Source organism: Salmo trutta, unplaced genomic scaffold (genome assembly GCF_901001165.1).
Source record: "Salmo trutta unplaced genomic scaffold, fSalTru1.1, whole genome shotgun sequence".
Taxonomy (NCBI): domain Eukaryota; kingdom Metazoa; phylum Chordata; class Actinopteri; order Salmoniformes; family Salmonidae; genus Salmo; species Salmo trutta.
In genome coordinates, this window is record NW_021823319.1 from 266,721 (window position 1) to 284,832 (window position 18,112).

The following is an 18,112-nucleotide window of genomic DNA, read 5'->3' on the forward strand; positions in this document are numbered from 1 at the left end:
ACCCAGGTGCTTACCCAGGTACACATACCCAGGTGCTTACCCGGGTACACATACCCAGGTGCTTACCCAGGTACACATACCCAGGTGCTTACCCGGGTACACATACCCAGGTGCTTACCCAGGTACACATACCCAGGTGCTTACCCGGGTACACATACCCAGGTGCTTACCCAGGTACACATACCCAGGTGCTTACCCGGGTACACATACCCAGGTGCTTACCCAGGTACACATACCAGGTGCTTACCCAGGTACACATACCTAGGTACACATACCCGGGTACACATACCCAGGTACACATACCCAGGTGCTTACCCAGGTACACATACCCAGGTGCTTACCCAGGTACACATACCCAGGTGCTTACCCAGGTACACATACCCAGGTGCTTACCCGGGTACACATACCCAGGTGCTTACCCAGGTACACATACCCAGGTGCTTACCCGGGTACACATACCCAGGTGCTTACCCAGGTACACATACCCAGGTGCTTACCCAGGTACACATACCCAGGTGCTTACCCAGGTACACATACCCAGGTGCTTACCCAGGTACACATACCCAGGTGCTTACCCGGGTACACATACCCAGGTGCTTACCCAGGTACACATACCCAGGTGCTTACCCGGGTACACATACCCAGGTGCTTACCCAGGTACACATACCCAGGTGCTTACCCGGGTACACATACCCAGGTGCTTACCCGGGTACACATACCCAGGTGCTTACCCGGGTACACATACCCAGGTGCTTACCCAGGTACACATACCAGGTGCTTACCCAGGTACACATACCCAGGTACACATACCCGGGTACACATACCCAGGTACACATACCCAGGTGCTTACCCAGGTACACATACCCAGGTGCTTACCCAGGTACACATACCCAGGTGCTTACCCAGGTACACATACCCAGGTGCTTACCCAGGTACACATACCAGGTGCTTACCCAGGTACACATACCCAGGTACACATACCCAGGTACACATACCCAGGTGCTTACCCAGGTACACATACCCAGGTGCTTACCCAGGTACACATACCCAGGTGCTTACCCAGGTACACATACCCAGGTGCTTACCCAGGTACACATACCCAGGTGCTTACCCAGGTACACATACACATGACCCGGGTCTGAAGTCGTCTCACTATTATGTTAATAAATATCCAAAAGGAAAGTACTTTTGGGGACAACATTGGTATTTTACGATGGTGTGCCCTTTCCTGCAGGGCTGAGGGTCATTTCCATCTCAGCAAAAGGAAGTTTTAATATCCTCATAAATATTTTTTTTCTTCTTCAATGCATGATTTGGTTTTACAGTTAAATGGTTTGACCCCTAGCGTGTTATCCCAGATTTCTCCATTGATATTTGGTTTAACTCTGATGAAGTCCTGTTAGAAATGAGTTTGAGTTGTGTGAATTGGTAACATTATGCCTCTTCCTGTAGGTGGAACATCCACAAAGGAGTAAGAAGGCTGTGTGGCACAAGCTGCTCTCTAAACAGAGGAAGAGGGCTGTGGTGGCCTGTTTCAGAATGGCTCCGTTGTATAACTTACCCAGGTAAACATGGCTCCACGTGCCTTACCTAACTAACCCTAACTTACCCAGGTAAACATGGCTCCACGTGCCTTACCTAACTAACCCTAACTTACCCAGGTATACATGGCTCCACGTGCCTTACCTAACTAACCCTAACTTACCCAGGTAAACATGGCTCCACGTGCCTTACCTAACTAACCCTAACTTACCCAGGTATACATGGCTCCACGTGCCTTACCTAACTAACCCTAACCTTAACTTACCCAGGTAAACATATTCCTTTTATCTCCTGGTGAATCAAAGGGCCTCAGCAGTACGTCTTCAGAAAACCCTGTTCTGTGCAGTTTTATAAAGGATCACTGTCTAACTGCTAGTTCCTGTCCAGGATAGACTTCCTGTTCTGTGCAGTTTTATAAAGGATCACTGTCTAACTGCTAGTCCCTGTCCAGGATAGACTTCCTGTTCTGTGCAGTTTTATAAAGGATCACTGTCCAACTGCTAGTCCCTGTCCAGGATAGACTTCCTGTTCTGTGCAGTTTTATAAAGGATCACTGTCTAACTGCTAGTCCCTGTCCAGGATAGACTTCCTGTTCTGTGCAGTTTTATAAAGGATCACTGTCCAACTGCTAGTCCCTGTCCAGGATAGACTTCCTGTTCTGTGCAGTTTTATAAAGGATCACTGTCTAACTGCTAGTTCCTGTCCAGGATAGACTTCCTGTTCTGTGCAGTTTTATAAAGGATCACTGTCTAACTGCTAGTCCCTGTCCAGGATAGACTTCCTGTTCTGTGCAGTTTTATAAATGATCACTGTCTAACTGCTAGTCCCTGTCCAGGATAGACTTCCTGTTCTGTGCAGTTTTATAAAGGATCACTGTCCAACTGCTAGTTCCTGTCCAGGATAGACTTCCTGTTCTGTGCAGTTTTATAAAGGATCACTGTCCAACTGCTAGTTCCTGTCCAGGATAGACTTCCTGTTCTGTGCAGTTTTATAAAGGATCACTGTCCAACTGCTAGTTCCTGTCCAGGATAGACTTCCTGTTCTGTGCAGTTTTTTAAAGGATCACTGTCCAACTGCTAGTTCCTGTCCAGGATAGACTTCCTGTTCTGTGCAGTTTTTTAAAGGATCACTGTCTAACTGCTAGTCCCTGTCCAGGATAGACTTCTCTCTCTCCCATTCATCCATTCACCTCTGATGACTTCTCTATGTCCCCCATCAGGCACCGGGCGGTCAACCTGTTTCTACAGGGATATGAGAAGTCCTGGATTGAGACTGAGGAGCACTACTTTGAGGATAAGCTCATAGAGGACCTGGCTGTAAGTGTTTCCCCATTGATAAGCTCATAGAGGACCAGGCTGTATGTGTTTCTTCATTGATAAGCTCATAGAGGACCTGGCTGTAAGTGTTCCTCCATTGATAAGCTCATAGAGGACCTGGCTGTAAGTGTTCCTTCATTGATAAGCTCATAGAGGACCAGGCTGTAAGTGTTTCTTCATTGATAAGCTCATAGAGGACCTGGCTGTAAGGTTTCTTCATTGATAAGCTCATAGAGGACCTGGCTGTAAGGTTTCTTCATTGATAAGCTCATAGAGGACCAGGCTGTAAGTGTTCCTTCATTGATAAGCTCATAGAGGACCAGGCTGTAAGGTTTCTTCATTGATAAGCTCATAGAGGACCTGGCTGTAAGGTTTCTTCATTGATAAGCTCATAGAGGACCTGGCTGTAAGGTTTTTTCATTGATAAGCTCATAGAGGACCTGTATGTGTTCCTCCATTAATGTGTGAATTCAGGAACGCTCTGTGGGAAATCACACAGCAGGGAATTCCTGTGTCTAATGACATGTTATTGTGTTGATGCTATTTTTCCTGCCTGCACACAAACCCATGTCCACATGTTGCTGCGGAGCATCGATTTTATATTCTGATCACGGCCACACAGACATAGAACTCTCGGTTTGAAATGAAGTCACGATTGGATTAACCAGGCTCCAATACCCAGCATTCATTGTGGGCGAAGTGATTTATTTTTCTGAAAGCGCAAAGAAACAGACTATTGTTTACAAAACAAAAGCAGTCAACGATGCATTCCTTTTCAGATAACGTTTCTGGGAATTTCCTCTCAATGCAACGGAGGGAAGGAAGACCTCTTGATGTTATGCTCAGCTCCTTTTGTGGTGGAGACTAGAGAGAGGTACCTGGAATAAACTAGAGAGAGGTACCTGGAATAAACTAGAGAGAGGTACCTGGAATAAACTAGAGAGAGGTACCTGGAATAAACTAGAGAGAGGTACCTGGAATAAACTAGAGAGAGGTACCTGGAATAAACTAGAGAGAGGTACCTGGAATAAACTAGAGAGAGGTACCTGGAATAAACTAGAGAGAGGTACCTGGAATAAACTAGAGAGAGGTACCTGGAATAAACTAGAGAGAGTTACCTGGAATAAACTATGTGGAGGAGACTAGAGAGAGGTACCTGGAATAAACTAGAGAGAGGTACCTGGAATAAACTAGAGAGAGGTACCTGGAATAAACTAGAGAGAGTTACCTGGAATAAACTAGAGAGAGTTACCTAGAATAAACTATGTGGAGGAGACTAGAGAGAGGTACCTGGAATAAACTATATGGAGGAGACTAGAGAGAGGTACCTGGAATAAACTAGAGAGAGTTACCTGGAATAAACTATGTGGAGGAGACTAGAGAGAGGTACCTAGAATAAACTATGTGGAGGAGACTAGAGAGAGGTACCTGGAATAAACTATATGGAGGAGACTAGAGAGAGGTACCTGGAATAAACTATGTGGTCGAGACTAGAGAGAGGTACCTGGAATAAACTATATGGAGGAGACTAGAGAGAGGTACCTGGAATAAACTATGTGGTGGAGACTAGAGAGAGGTACCTGGAATAAACTAGAGAGAGGTACCTGGAATAAACTATGTGGAGGAGACTAGAGAGAGTTACCTGGAATAAACTATGTGGTGGAGACTAGAGAGAGGTACCTGGAATAAACTAGAGAGAGGTACCTGGAATAAACTATGTGGAGGAGACTAGAGAGAGTTACCTAGAATAAACTATGTGGTGGAGACTAGAGAGAGGTACCTGGAATTAATTCTCTAGGGGAGTAGTGTTTATATATTCATCACTGGTGCTGGTCTCTATATACTAGTGTTTATATATTCATCACTGGTGCTGGTCTCTAGGGGCTGGTCTCTAGGGGAGTAGTGTTTATATATTCATCACTGGTGCTGGTCGCTATATAGTAGTGTTTATATATTCATCACTGGTGCTGGTCTCTAGGGGAGTAGTGTTTATATATTCATCACTGGTGCTGGTCTCTAGGGGAGTAGTGTTTATATATTCATCACTGGTGCTGGTCTCTAGGGGAGTAGTGTTTATATATTCATCACTGGTGCTGGTCTCTATATAGTAGTGTTTATATATTCATCACTGGTGCTGGTCTCTAGGGGAGTAGTGTTTATATATTCATCACTGGTGCTGGTCTCTAGGGGTGTAGTGTGTATATATTCATCACTGGTGCTGGTCTCTATATAGTAGTGTTTATATATTCATCACTGGTGCTGGTCTCTAGGGGAGTAGTGTTTATATATTCATCACTGGTGCTGGTCTCTATATAGTAGTGTTTATATATTCATCACTGGTGCTGGTCTCTATATAGTAGTGTTTATATATTCATCACTGGTGCTGGTCTCTAGGGGAGTAGTGTTTATATATTCATCACTGGTGCTGGTCTCTATATAGTAGTGTTTATATATGCATCACTGGTGCTGGTCTCTATATAGTAGTGTTTATATATTCATCACTGGTGCTGGTCTCTATATAGTAGTGTTTATATATTCATCACTGGTGCTGGTCTCTAGGGGAGTAGTGTTTATATATTCATCACTGGTGCTGGTCTCTAGGGGAGTAGTGTTTATATATTCATCACTGGTGCTGGTCTCTAGGGGTGTAGTGTTTATATATTCATCACTGGTGCTGGTCTCTATATAGTAGTGTTTATATATTCATCACTGGTGCTGGTCTCTATATAGTAGTGTTTATATATTCATCACTGGTGCTGGTCTCTAGGGGAGTAGTGTTTATATATTCATCACTGGTGCTGGTCTCTAGGGGAGTAGTGTTTATATATTCATCACTGATGCTGGTCTCTATATAGTAGTGTTCATAACACACATTTGTTCCCAGAAAGATGATGTGATGCTTTTCAGAGCTCCTGTTTGTGTTTGAGACTTGAGAGTGTTACCTGTGTTGAATTAGTGTAGACTGGAAGACTCTGTAAGGAAGAGATTTGACGTTTGTGGATTGTGAGGAACCAATTTTTTTTTTTCGTTTTGTTATTCTGTCTTCACAGAGACCGGGAGGAGAGGAGCCTCCTGAAGAAGATGAGGGAGCCAAGAGGATCGATCCTCTTCATCAGCTCATACAGTTATTCAGTAGGACGGCCCTGACTGAGAAGTGGTGGGTATCTCTGCTCTGTAGCTGGTCCTAGTAAACTATAGTCATACCAAAACTGTAACTAAGAGTGATGCTAGTAATGTTTCCTTTATAGTGGTGGGTATCTCTGCTCTGTAGCTGGTCCTAGTAAACTATAGTCATACCAAAACTGTAACTAAGAGTGATGCTAGTAATGTTTCCTTTATAGTGGTGGGTATCTCTGCTCTGTAGCTGGTCCTAGTAAACTATAGTCATACCAAAACTGTAACTAAGAGTGATGCTAGTAATGTTTCCTTTATAGTGGTGGGTATCTCTGCTCTGTAGCTGGTCCTAGTAAACTATAGTCATACCAAGACTGTAACTAATAGTGATGCTAGTAATGTTTCCTTTATAGTGGTGGGTATCGCTGCTCTGTAGCTGGTCCTAGTAAACTATAGTAATACCCGGACTGTAACACTTTCTATATGCTACATTATACTCTCTACCAGGTGGTGTAAAACCGTAGTAATTCCATGACTGTAACACTTTCTATATGCTACATTATACTCTCTACCAGGTGGTGTAAAACCGTAGTAATACCCGGACTGTAACACTTTCTATATTCTACATCATACTCTCTACCAGGTGGTGTAAAACCGTAGTAATACCCGGACTGTAACACTTTCTATATTCTACATCATATTCTCTACCAGGTGGTGTAAAACCGTAGTAATTCCATGACTGTAACACTTTCTATATGCTACATCATACTCTCTACTTGGTGGTGTAAAACCGTAGTAATACCCGGACTGTAACACTTTCTATATGCTACATCATACTCTCTACCAGGTGGTGTAAAACCGTAGTAATACCATGACTGTAACACTTTCTATATGCTACATCATACTCTCTACCAGGTGGTGTAAAACCGTAGTAATACCATGGCTGTTACTGATACTGGTAGTAGTAACACTTCCATTACAGGGGATCTGATGTCGACATGATGTTCTCAGAACCTTCCTAATTCTACTACTACTAGGTTTATGGTACAATAATAATGACGTTATCTAATCTATGTTGCAGTAAACTGGAAGAGGATATTCTCTACATGGCCTATGCTGACATTATGGCTAAGGTACCAGTTCAAATCTAATTACATTTATTTATAAAGCCCTTCTTCTTACATCAGCTGATGCAAAGTGCTGTACAGAAACCCAGCCTAAAACACCAAACAGCAAGTAATGCAGGTGTAGAAGCACGGTGGCTAGGAAAAACCTCCCTAGAAAGGCCAGAACCTAGGAAGAAACCTAGAGAGGAACCAGGCTATGATGGGTGGCCAGTCCTCTTCTGGCTGTGCTGGGTGGAGAGGAACCAGGCTATGAGGGGTGGCCAGTCCTCTTCTGGCTGTGCCGGGTGGAGAGGAACCAGGCTATGAGGGGTGGCCAGTCCTCTTCTGGCTGTGCTGGGTGGAGAGGAACCAGGCTATGAGGGGGGGCCAGTCCTCTTCTGGCTGTGCTGGGTGGAGAGGAACCAGGCTATGAGGGGTGGTCAGTCCTCTTCTGGCTGTGCTGGGTGGAGAGGAACCAGGCTATGAGGGGGGGCCAGTCCTCTTCTGGCTGTGCTGGGTGGAGAGGAACCAGGCTATGATGGGTGGCCAGTCCTCTTCTGGCTGTGCTGGGTGGAGAGGAACCAGGCTATGATGGGTGGCCAGTCCTCATAGCCAATCCATGATGTTTTTCTACTGATTCATCAATTACTTTGATTGGCCCCGATCACTTCATTGGTTGATTGATTTATTATTTGATTGGCCGATCGCTTGGTTGATTTGATTGGATGTGAATTCTTTCTCTTTCTGTATCATCATTTCTCCACCAGAGCTGTCATGATGAAGAGGATGAGGATGGAGAGGAGGTGAAGAGTTTTGAAGTAGGTATCTTATGTTGAACCCCGTCCAACCCATTTAACTTTTGCCCATCCCTCCCCAGAAGCATTTTAAAAAGAGGGTGCCGTCTTTTAAAATGTGGGTTATTTCGTTTCCCATGGCTTGCAGGCAGCTTTTAAATGACCGCTGAAGAGATGGCACGTAGAGTCTTCTCTTGGAGTTGAGATAATGATCCCTGAAGAGATGAAACATAGAGTCTTCTCTGTTGAGATAATGATCCCTGAAGAGATGGCACGTAGAGTCTTCTCTGTTGAGATAATGACCCCTGAAGAGATGAAACGTAGAGTCTTCTCTGTTGAGATAATGATCCCTGAAGAGATGGCACGTAGAGTCTTCTCTGTTGAGATAATGACCCCTGAAGAGATGAAACGTAGAGTCTTCTCTGTTGAGATAATGACCCCTGAAGAGATGAAACGTAGAGTCTTCTCTGTTGAGATAATGACCCCTGAAGAGATGGCACGTAGTCTTCTCTGTTGAGATAATGACCCCTGAAGAGATGACACGTAGAGTCTTCTCTGTTGAGATAATGACCCCTGAAGAGATGGCACGTAGAGTCTTCTCTGTTGAGATAATGACCCCTGAAGAGATGGCACGTAGAGTCTTCTCTTGGAGTTGAGATAATGACCCCTGAAGAGATGGCAACTAGAGTCTTCTCTGTTGAGATAATGACCCCTGAAGAGATGGCACGTAGAGTCTTCTCTCAGAGTTGACACAATCTTGTGCAAGTCAAACTTTCTCACACATCGTTCATTGACATTAATGGGAGACTTGTGGATCTCAGGTTATCGTACCAGTCAGACGATGATGATATGTCTCTTCTTTCTCATACCTGGTGTAATTTACCATAGATTGACAACATTTTTTATTTTATTTATTTAACCTTTATTTAACTAGTCAACTCAGTTAATAAGAACAACATTTTTATTTACAATGACGGCCTAACCCCGGTCAAACCCGGACGACGCCGGGCCAATTGTGCGCCGACCCTTTGGAACTCCCGATCACGGCCGGGTTGTGATACAGCCCGGAATCTAACCAGGACGTCTGTAATGACGCCTGTAGCACTGAGATGCAGTGCCTTAGACCTGCTGCGCCGCTCTGGCGCCCCTGTTGTAATGGAACATTGTGTAAATCTATATTTTTCTCCTCGTGTCGGTTTTGTTTTTTTTATTTTTTGTGATCACGCAGAGAGACACCTCATAAACACTGATGATGCTAATCAGCATGGCTTTCAGTAGGCTGCTCACGGCTGTTTCTTTGGCACCACTCAGACATCTTGTCCTTATTACACCAATCTTTTCACCATCATTTTCTAGTAGGTTTTTCTATTTTCTGAGTATAGCGGAGGTGGGTGTGGATCCGTGCACTGTGAAATGATGCCATTCTGTTTCCCCAGCGTGATATAAGCAAAGGTTTAAGGAACAAAATTGCCAAGAAGGAGGAAGAATCTCTGGTAACAAAGTTCTTAAAACAACTGTTTCCGTTGATTTTGCATCTTGTTTCCTTTTCCGAGTATTTCTGTTTTCATGTTCCTTTTTGAAGGTTCTTCATTCATATCGTTCATTCCGCCCTTCTCGCTCCCTGGGTTTTTTCAACACTGTAAAAAAACAAAAAAGCCAACATTAGGAGAGCGGCCATCTTGCTTTCCGAGCTCTTCCATCCCCCCTTGTATTCTTCTGCTGTAGCTCAGATGGAAAGTGGGGGAAGCAGCCAAGCCTGGGCCCCTGTAGCTCTCCCTGCTATGCTGTTCCCTCAGTCAGGCAGAGTGGTTCCTGCTGTTTGGTTGTCACTGTTTCAGTGGGTGTGCTGGAGACATGACACTGTCCCCCTTTGTCTATCTGTCTCATGTCCCTCAGCACTGAGCTTACAGTCACCTCACTGTACTAACACACAGACAGACTGCCTGCTCCCATCCAGCTCCAAGCTCCAAGCCCTCTGTAGTCTTAACTAGCCAATGTGGGGCCCTGTGGTTATGAGTTGCGATATTGTAATATATTAGTCCTCAACAGGAATTATCAACACTGGTGAAATCATCCTGAATTCAATTTGAGAGACATTTATAGAAAACACCTACGGAAGGTTATCTCGAACCTGGTACAGGAGCCCAGTAAGTCTTCACCTCCAGGGTGCTGTGAGTGTCTTATAGCCCGATGGGCACATGGCGGTCTGATAGGACAGGAAGGTGCTGTCTCTCAGGTCTCTCTCCTCTTCCTCTTCCTCCTCTTCCTCCTCTTCCTCCTCTTCCTCCATTCTGCAGGAAAAAGAGATGGAGAAACAGAAGCTGTTATATCAGCAGGCCAGGTTACACGACCGAGGTGCTGCGGAGATGGTGCTGCAGACTATCAGCGCCAGCAAAGGTAAGCTCTCTGAGTAGAATGGATATAAACAGGATGTACACTGAGTGGACAAAACATTAGGAACACCTTCCTAATATTCAGTCGATGCACCGCCCCCCCCCATGCCTTTCGGCTCTCAGAACATTAGGAACACCTTCCTTCAGAACAGCCTCGATTCGTTGGGTCGTGGACTCTACAAGGTGTCGAAAGCGTGACACAGGGGATGCTGGTCCATGTTGACTCTAATGCTTCCCACAGTTGTGTCTAGTTGGCTGGATGTCCTTTGGGTGTTGGACCATTCTGCATACACACAGGAAACTGTTGAGCGTGAAAAACCCAGCAGCGTTGCAGTTCTTGACACCAACTGGTGCGCCTGGTACCTACTACCACACCCCGTTCAAAGACCCTTAAATCTTTAGTCTTGCCCATTCACCCTCTGAATGGCACACATACACAATCCATGTCTCAATTGTCTCCAGTCTTAAAAATCCTTCTTTAACCCGTCTCCTCCCCCTTCATCTACACTGATTGAAGTGGATTTAACAAGTGACATCAATAAGGGATCATAGCTTTAACCTGGATTCACCTGATCAGTCTATGTCATGGAAAGAGCAGCCATGTGTGATGAATACGTCGGACATCTTAGTGACCATAACTCTCACAGTAAAGCAGAGATCTGTCCGCAGTATGTAGGTAGCTACATTCACCTGATCAGTCTGTCATGGAAAGAGCAGCCATGTGTGATGAATACGTCGGACATCTTAGTGACCATAACTCTCACAGTAAAGCAGAGATCTGTCCGCAGTAGGTAGGTAGCTACATTCACCTGGATTCACCTGGTCAGTCTATGTCATGGAAAGAGCAGCCATGTGTGATGAATACGTCGGACATCTTAGTGACCATAACTCTCACAGTAAAGCAGAGGTCTGTCCACAGTAGGTAGGTAGCTACATTCACCTGGATTCACCTGATCAGTCTGTCATGGAAAGAGCAGCCATGTGTGATGAATACGTCGGACATCTTAGTGACCATAACTCTCACAGTAAAGCAGAGATCTGTCCACAGTAGGTAGGTAGCTACATTCACCTGGATTCACCTGGTCAGTCTATGTCATGGAAAGAGCAGCCATGTGTGATGAATACGTCGGACATCTTAGTGACCATAACTCTCACAGTAAAGCAGAGATCTGTCCGCAGTAGGTAGGTAGCTACATTGTGACGTACTATACCTAGTATGACGGTGTTCTATTCTCCACCAGGTGAGATGGGTCCCATGGTGGCCTCTACTCTGAAGCTGGGGATCGCTGTCCTCAATGGAGGCAACTCTACTGTTCAGCAGGTAGGTCTATCTACCATTAGACTGTATCAATCTACCATCAGTCACTTACTGACCTGGTATCTACCATTAAACTGTATCAATCTACCATCAGTCACTTATTGACCTGGTATCTACCATTAAACTGTATCAATCTACCATCAGTCACTTATTGACCTGGTATCTACCATTAAACTGTATCAATCTACCATCAGTCACTTATTGACCTGGTATCTACCATTAGACTGCATCAATCTACCATCAGTCACTTATTGACCTGGTATCTACCATTAAACTGTATCAATCTACCATCAGTCACTTACTGACCTGGTATCTACCATTAAACTGTATCAATCTACCATCAGTCACTTATTGACCTGGTATCTACCATTAAACTGTATCAATCTACCATCAGTCACTTATTGACCTGGTATCTACCATTAAACTGTATCAATCTACCATCAGTCACTTATTGACCTGGTATCTACCATTAAACTGTATCAATCTACCATCAGTCACTTACTGACCTGGTATCTACCATTAAACTGTATCAATCTACCATCAGTCACTTACTGACCTGGTATCTACCATTAAACTGTATCAATCTACCATCAGTCACTTATTGACCTGGTATCTACCATTAAACTGTATCAATCTACCATCAGTCACTTATTGACCTGGTATCTACCATTAAACTGTATCAATCTACCATCAGTCACTTATTGACCTGGTATCTACCATTAAACTGTATCAATCTACCATCAGTCACTTACTGACCTGGTATCTACCATTAAACTGTATCAATCTACCATCAGTCACTTATTGACCTGGTATCTACCATTAAACTGTATCAATCTACCATCAGTCACTTACTGACCTGGTATCTACCATTAAACTGTATCAATCTACCATCAGTCACTTACTGACCTGGTATCTACCATTAGACTGCATCAATCTACCATCAGTCACTTGTTGACCTGGTATCTACCATTAAACTGTATCAATCTACCATCAGTCACTTTATTTATATTTACTTTTAGAATCGGTAGTTTGTGTTTCTAGTCTGCTGTGTTTCTGTAGTGTTTACTATCTCATGTCTCTGTAGTGTTTACTCTCTCATGTCTCTGTAGTGTTTACTCTCTCATGTCTCTTTGTCTCTGTAGTGTTTACTCTCTCATGTCTCTGTGTTTCTGTAGTGTTTACTCTGTCATGTCTCTGTATTGTTTACTTTCTCATGTCTCTGTGTTTCTGTAGTGTTTACTCTCTCATGTCTCTGTGTCTCTGTAGTGTTTACTCTCTCATGTCTCTGTAGTGTTTACTCTCTCATGTCTCTGTGTTTCTGTAGTGTTTACTCTCTCATGTCTCTGTAGTGTTTACTCTCTCATGTCTCTGTGTTTCTGTAGTGTTTACACTCTCATGTCTCTGTAGTGTTTACTCTCTCATGTCTGTGTCTCTGTAGTGTTTACTCTCTCATGTCTCTGTGTTTCTGTAGTGTTTACTCTCTCATATCTCTGTGTTTCTGTAGTGTTTACTCTCTCATGTCTCTGTAGTGTTTACTCTCTCGTCTCTGTAGTGTTTACTCTCTCATGTCTCTGTAGTGTTTACTCTCTCATATCTCTGTGTTTCTGTAGTGTTTACTCTCTCATGTCTCTGTAGTGTTTACTCTCTCATGTCTCTGTAGTGTTTACTCTCTCATGTCTCTGTGTTTCTGTAGTGTTTACTCTCTCATGTCTCTGTATTTCTGTAGTGTTTACTCTCTCATGTCTCTGTAGTGTTTACTCACTCATGTCTCTGTAGTGTTTACTCTCTCATATCTCTGTGTCTCTGTAGTGTTTACTCTCTCATGTCTCTGTAGTGTTTACTCTCTCATGTCTCTGTGTTTCTGTAGTGTTTACTCTCTCATGTCTCTGTAGTATTTACTCTCTCATGTCTCTGTAGTGTTTACTCTCTCATGTGTCTGTGTTTCTGTAGTGTTTACTCTCTCATGTCTCTGTAGTGTTTACTCTCTCATGTCTCTGTGTCTCTGTAGTGTTTACTCTCTCATGTGTCTGTGTCTCTGTAGTGTTTACTCTCTCATGTCTCTTTGTCTCTGTAGTGTTTACTCTCTCATGTGTCTGTGTTTCTGTAGTGTTTACTCTCTCATGTCTCTGTAGTGTTTACTCTCTCATATCTCTGTGTCTCTGTAGTGTTTACTCTCTCATGTCTCTGTAGTGTTTACTCTCTCATGTCTCTGTAGTGTTTACTCTCTCATGTTTCTGTAGTGTTTACTCTCTCATGTCTCTGTGTCTCTGTAGTGTTTACTCTCTCATGTCTCTGTGTTTCTGTAGTGTTTACTCTCTCATGTCTCTGTAGTGTTTACTCTCTCATATCTCTGTGTTTCTGTAGTGTTTACTCTCTCATGTCTCTGTAGTGTTTACTCTCTCATATCTCTGTGTTTCTGTAGTGTTTACTCTCTCATGTCTCTGTAGTGTTTACTCTCTCATGTCTCTGTGTCTCTGTAGTGTTTACTCTCTCATGTCTCTGTAGTGTTAACTCTCTCATGTTTCTGTAGTGTTTACTCTCTCATGTCTCTCTGTTTCTGTAGTGTTTACTCTCTCATGTCTCTGTGTCTCTGTAGTGTTTACTCTCTCGTCTCTGTGTCTCTGTAGTGTTTACTCTCTCGTCTCTGTAGTGTTTACTCTCTCATGTCTCTCATGTCTCTGTAGTGTTTACTCTCTCATGTCTCTGTGTTTCTCTCTGACAGAAAATGCTGGACTACCTGAAAGACAAGAAGGATGTGGGCTTCTTCCAGAGTCTGGCTGGTCTGATGCAGTCATGCAGGTACTGGGTGTACCCTCCTTAATAACCTCTAGTCGCTCGCTCGCTCCATTCTGGTGGAGCGTACGGCGCGTAAATGTGTCATTAAACCCTCTCTGTCTCTCTGTTCCAGTGTTCTAGACCTGAATGCGTTTGAGCGGCAGAATAAAGCAGAGGGACTGGGCATGGTGACAGAGGAGGGATCAGGTATATACTAACCACTGACAGGTAGAAACATTATGGAACTGTTATTAAAGGTAATATCTTACTGTCTCTGCACAACACATGCTGATTATGGGAGAGTTCACCACCATAATGTCTTCACAATATATTCAGTATTAAAGAGGGAAAGAATGGTATCATATCAGAACATACATGGACATAATAGAAGATTAAACATATACGTATTATATATATATAAGATATTTAAGTTACATATATTTTTTAGACGTGTTTAATATATACCGTGTTGTAGTTGTGCTTTGTGAGAATACCTTGTCGAAATTCATCCTGGTTTTTTTTTTGTTTCCTTTTTTGTTTTGTCATCACATTGACTGAACAGGAAGTTATGTTGGATTTGCCACGTGACCACTGAAAATACAACGTCTCCTGTATCTCTGTCTACGTGCAATAATCACTTTTTTCATTTCCTGGTGTACACGTCACATGTCTTCTGTTACTCTTCAGTTATTTACTAACCCTCCATGTGTTGTCTGTGGGTGCCACATTCTACCTGTGTTGTGGTCAATGTTGTATTCAAAGGCTGAACGGGTGGACGACACTTCTAAGAGTTAATCAGAGTTGGTGGTCATTTATAGAGCGCTTTTCCAATATGCTAGTCAGGCAGTGTAGGAACAAATTCCCTGTTTTTTTCTCTTTGACAAAACGTTTTTTTTAAAGGATACATTGACAACAAAGCTAATCTCATACGCAAGTCAATAAGCACAAGCAGAGAGCAAATCAGTGGAGCCACAGGGTTTAACTGAAGAAACAAAAAACAATTGCTAATCATTGCAAAACTTCGTATAAATTTGATTGTTTTTTTGTGACAAAAATAAAACCTTCAAAATCATCATTGTTAATGTTAGTAGGAAGAGTGGCATGTGGACGTTTTTTTTTGTCATACACTCTGCTGTGCTTACTGTTTTTATGGCACTTCCTTCCTGGTTTATATTTCTATATTACTTCTCATATGCAGTAGATGAAATGTAAGCATTTTGCTCTTTTTTTTTGGTTTAGTTTTCTCTCCCTCATTTCAATACAAAATGTTTCATAGTGGATCACACACGTTGCCACTACTTGATTGAAACGGAATCCAGTTTATTTTTTTTAGGGGGGGGGGGGGGGGGGTGTTTTTATGAATGATCAACCAATTGTTTAGTCATAATACCCTTTCTAAATTCTCTACAATGTGCAGTCTTCTAGAACTCTGACCAACTCTTCTCCTGTTCTAAATTCTCTACAATGTGCAGTCTTCTAGAACTCTGACCAACTCTTCTCCTGTTCTAAATTCTCTACAATGTGCAGTCTTCTAGAACTCTGACCAACTCTTCTCCTGTTTTAAATTCTCTATAATGTGCAGTCTTCTAGAACTCTGACCAACTTTTTTCTTGTTCTAAATTCTCTACAATGTGCAGTCTTCTAGAACTCTGACCAACTCTTTTCTTGTTCTAAATTCTCTTTTCTAAATTCTCTTTGGAACGCCGTTTGGGTTCTTTGCGTGTCAAAAAAAAGATAACAGTCAAATAACACTATTGGACGCTTCAAGTGTCACTGTCAAATCTGTACAGGACCGCGTTGGTAATAACGCGCCGTCTATTCCACCGAATGGGAAAACATCTGAGTGAGCATTTGAAATAAAAAATATTTGATACAGATGTTATTAGCAACTTCTGGGGTAGCTAGCTAGCTTTAGCTTGGTACTTAGCTAGCACCGACACATCCAGCCTGAAAACAATGACCAGTAGAAACTGCAATCATTTTTCAATATTCTTAGCAATGATTTAGGAATTCATGTGAGTAAGTATTAGCTAGGTAGCTACTTGTTGTTCTCCTATTGAAATAACTAGCTAGCCAGCTACTTAACCCTGTTGGCCAAAACGAACCTTATAAGCAGCCAGCTAGCTTCATGTGGGTAGTAATGGCTTGACCGGGCCGGTTTTGAAGCTAGCCGCAATAGTGGAATTTGCGTTTCGCCTTCAAAATAAAAGTCCCTATTTGAAAGTGATGCAGAAGGTTACAATTGGTGGAATCATGCCATATGTAGACTAGATACTGTTTAAACGAAGCTGGAGTGTTGGATTGTGAAGCAATGAAATGGAGTATCAGTCTACTCAGTACCCAAGTGCTTTTTCCCAAAGTCCTCCTCAGAGATATCAGGCTCCAAAACATCCACGTTGTATTGTTTTTCTCTCTGGAATCGTGTTCAATACATAGTAGGTGGACTGGTACAATGAATGTGGCTCAATTCACAGTTGTTTCAGAGTCTCACAATAAGAGCTACGATGCTAATGTTCTCTGGGTGTCACTGAGTAGACTGATACCCCATGTCATTGATCCACAATCCATAGGTAAGGCTGTACAGGGAAATAATCCATAGGTAAGGCTGTACAGTGAAACAATCCATAGGTAAGGCTGTACAGGGAAACAATCCATAGGTAAGGCTGTACAGGGATATAATCCATAGGTAAGGCTGTACAGGGAAATAATCCATAGGTAAGGCTGTACAGGGAAATAATCCATAGGTAAGGCTGTAACAGTGAAATAATCCATAGGTAAGGCTGTACAGTGCAATAATCCATAGGTAAGGCTGTACAGGGAAATAATCCATAGGTAAGGCTGTACAGGGAAATAATCCATAGGTAAGGCTGTACAGTGAAATAATCCATAGGTAAGGCTGTACAGTGAAATAATCCATAGGTAAGGCTGTACAGTGAAATAATCCATAGGTAAGGCTGTACAGGGAAATAATCCATAGGTAAGGCTGTACAGTGAAATAATCCATAGATAAAGCTGGTCAGGGAAATAATCCATAGGTAAGGCTGGTCAGGGAAATAATCCATAGGTATGGCTGTACAGTGAAATAATCCATAGGTAAGGATGTACAGGGAAAGAATCCATAGGTAAGGCTATACAGGGAAATAATCCATAGGTAAGGCTGTACAGTGAAATAATCCATAGGTAAGGATGTACAGGGAAATAATCCATAGGTAAGGATGTACAGTGAAATAATCCATAGGTAAGGCTATACAGGGAAATAATCCATAGGTAAGACTGTACAGTGAAATAATCCATAGTTAAGGCTGTACAGTGAAATAAGACTCCCAATGCAATTCTAAAGTGTAATATATCCAGTGTGATTTCAACAGATTTTTGTCAAATTAACAAATTATTGTCTTTTGTTGAATTTATATAAGAACTTTCCAAACTAGTTTAGTATTATCTATTCTTATTATGGCATGATTCCACTGTTGTGTATTCATTTGCATCACTTTCATTTAGACTTTTTATTTTGAAGGCTAACCGCAAAGTCCACTATTGTGGTTAGAGCGTTGGGCCAGTAACCAGAAAGGTTGCTAGATTGAATCCCCAAACTGACAAGGTAAAAATCTGTCGTTCTGCCCCTGAAAGAGAGAAGAGGTGACTGTCTCTCACTGTTCCCAGGCAGGCCTTCATTATAAATAAGAATTTGTTCTTAACCGACTTGCCTAGTTAAACATTTTTATTTTAAACAAAATAGCTACTGAAACAGATT

At 42.7% G+C, this 18,112-nt stretch overlaps 1 protein-coding gene across 1 annotated transcript in view; it reads left to right on the plus strand.

Annotated features, from left to right (window-relative positions):
- Positions 1–18,112, plus strand: part of LOC115190095 (ryanodine receptor 2) — a 222,833-nt gene that overhangs the window by 176,301 nt on the left and 28,420 nt on the right. Inside the window, exons 56-64 of the mRNA XM_029748570.1 lie at positions 1,453–1,565; positions 2,762–2,858; positions 5,909–6,015; positions 7,054–7,105; positions 7,846–7,896; positions 10,170–10,269; positions 11,507–11,586; positions 14,306–14,382; positions 14,492–14,565. Of these exons, the coding sequence (XP_029604430.1) occupies positions 1,453–1,565; positions 2,762–2,858; positions 5,909–6,015; positions 7,054–7,105; positions 7,846–7,896; positions 10,170–10,269; positions 11,507–11,586; positions 14,306–14,382; positions 14,492–14,565 (751 nt within the window). The remainder of the gene's footprint in view (positions 1–1,452; positions 1,566–2,761; positions 2,859–5,908; positions 6,016–7,053; positions 7,106–7,845; positions 7,897–10,169; positions 10,270–11,506; positions 11,587–14,305; positions 14,383–14,491; positions 14,566–18,112) is intronic.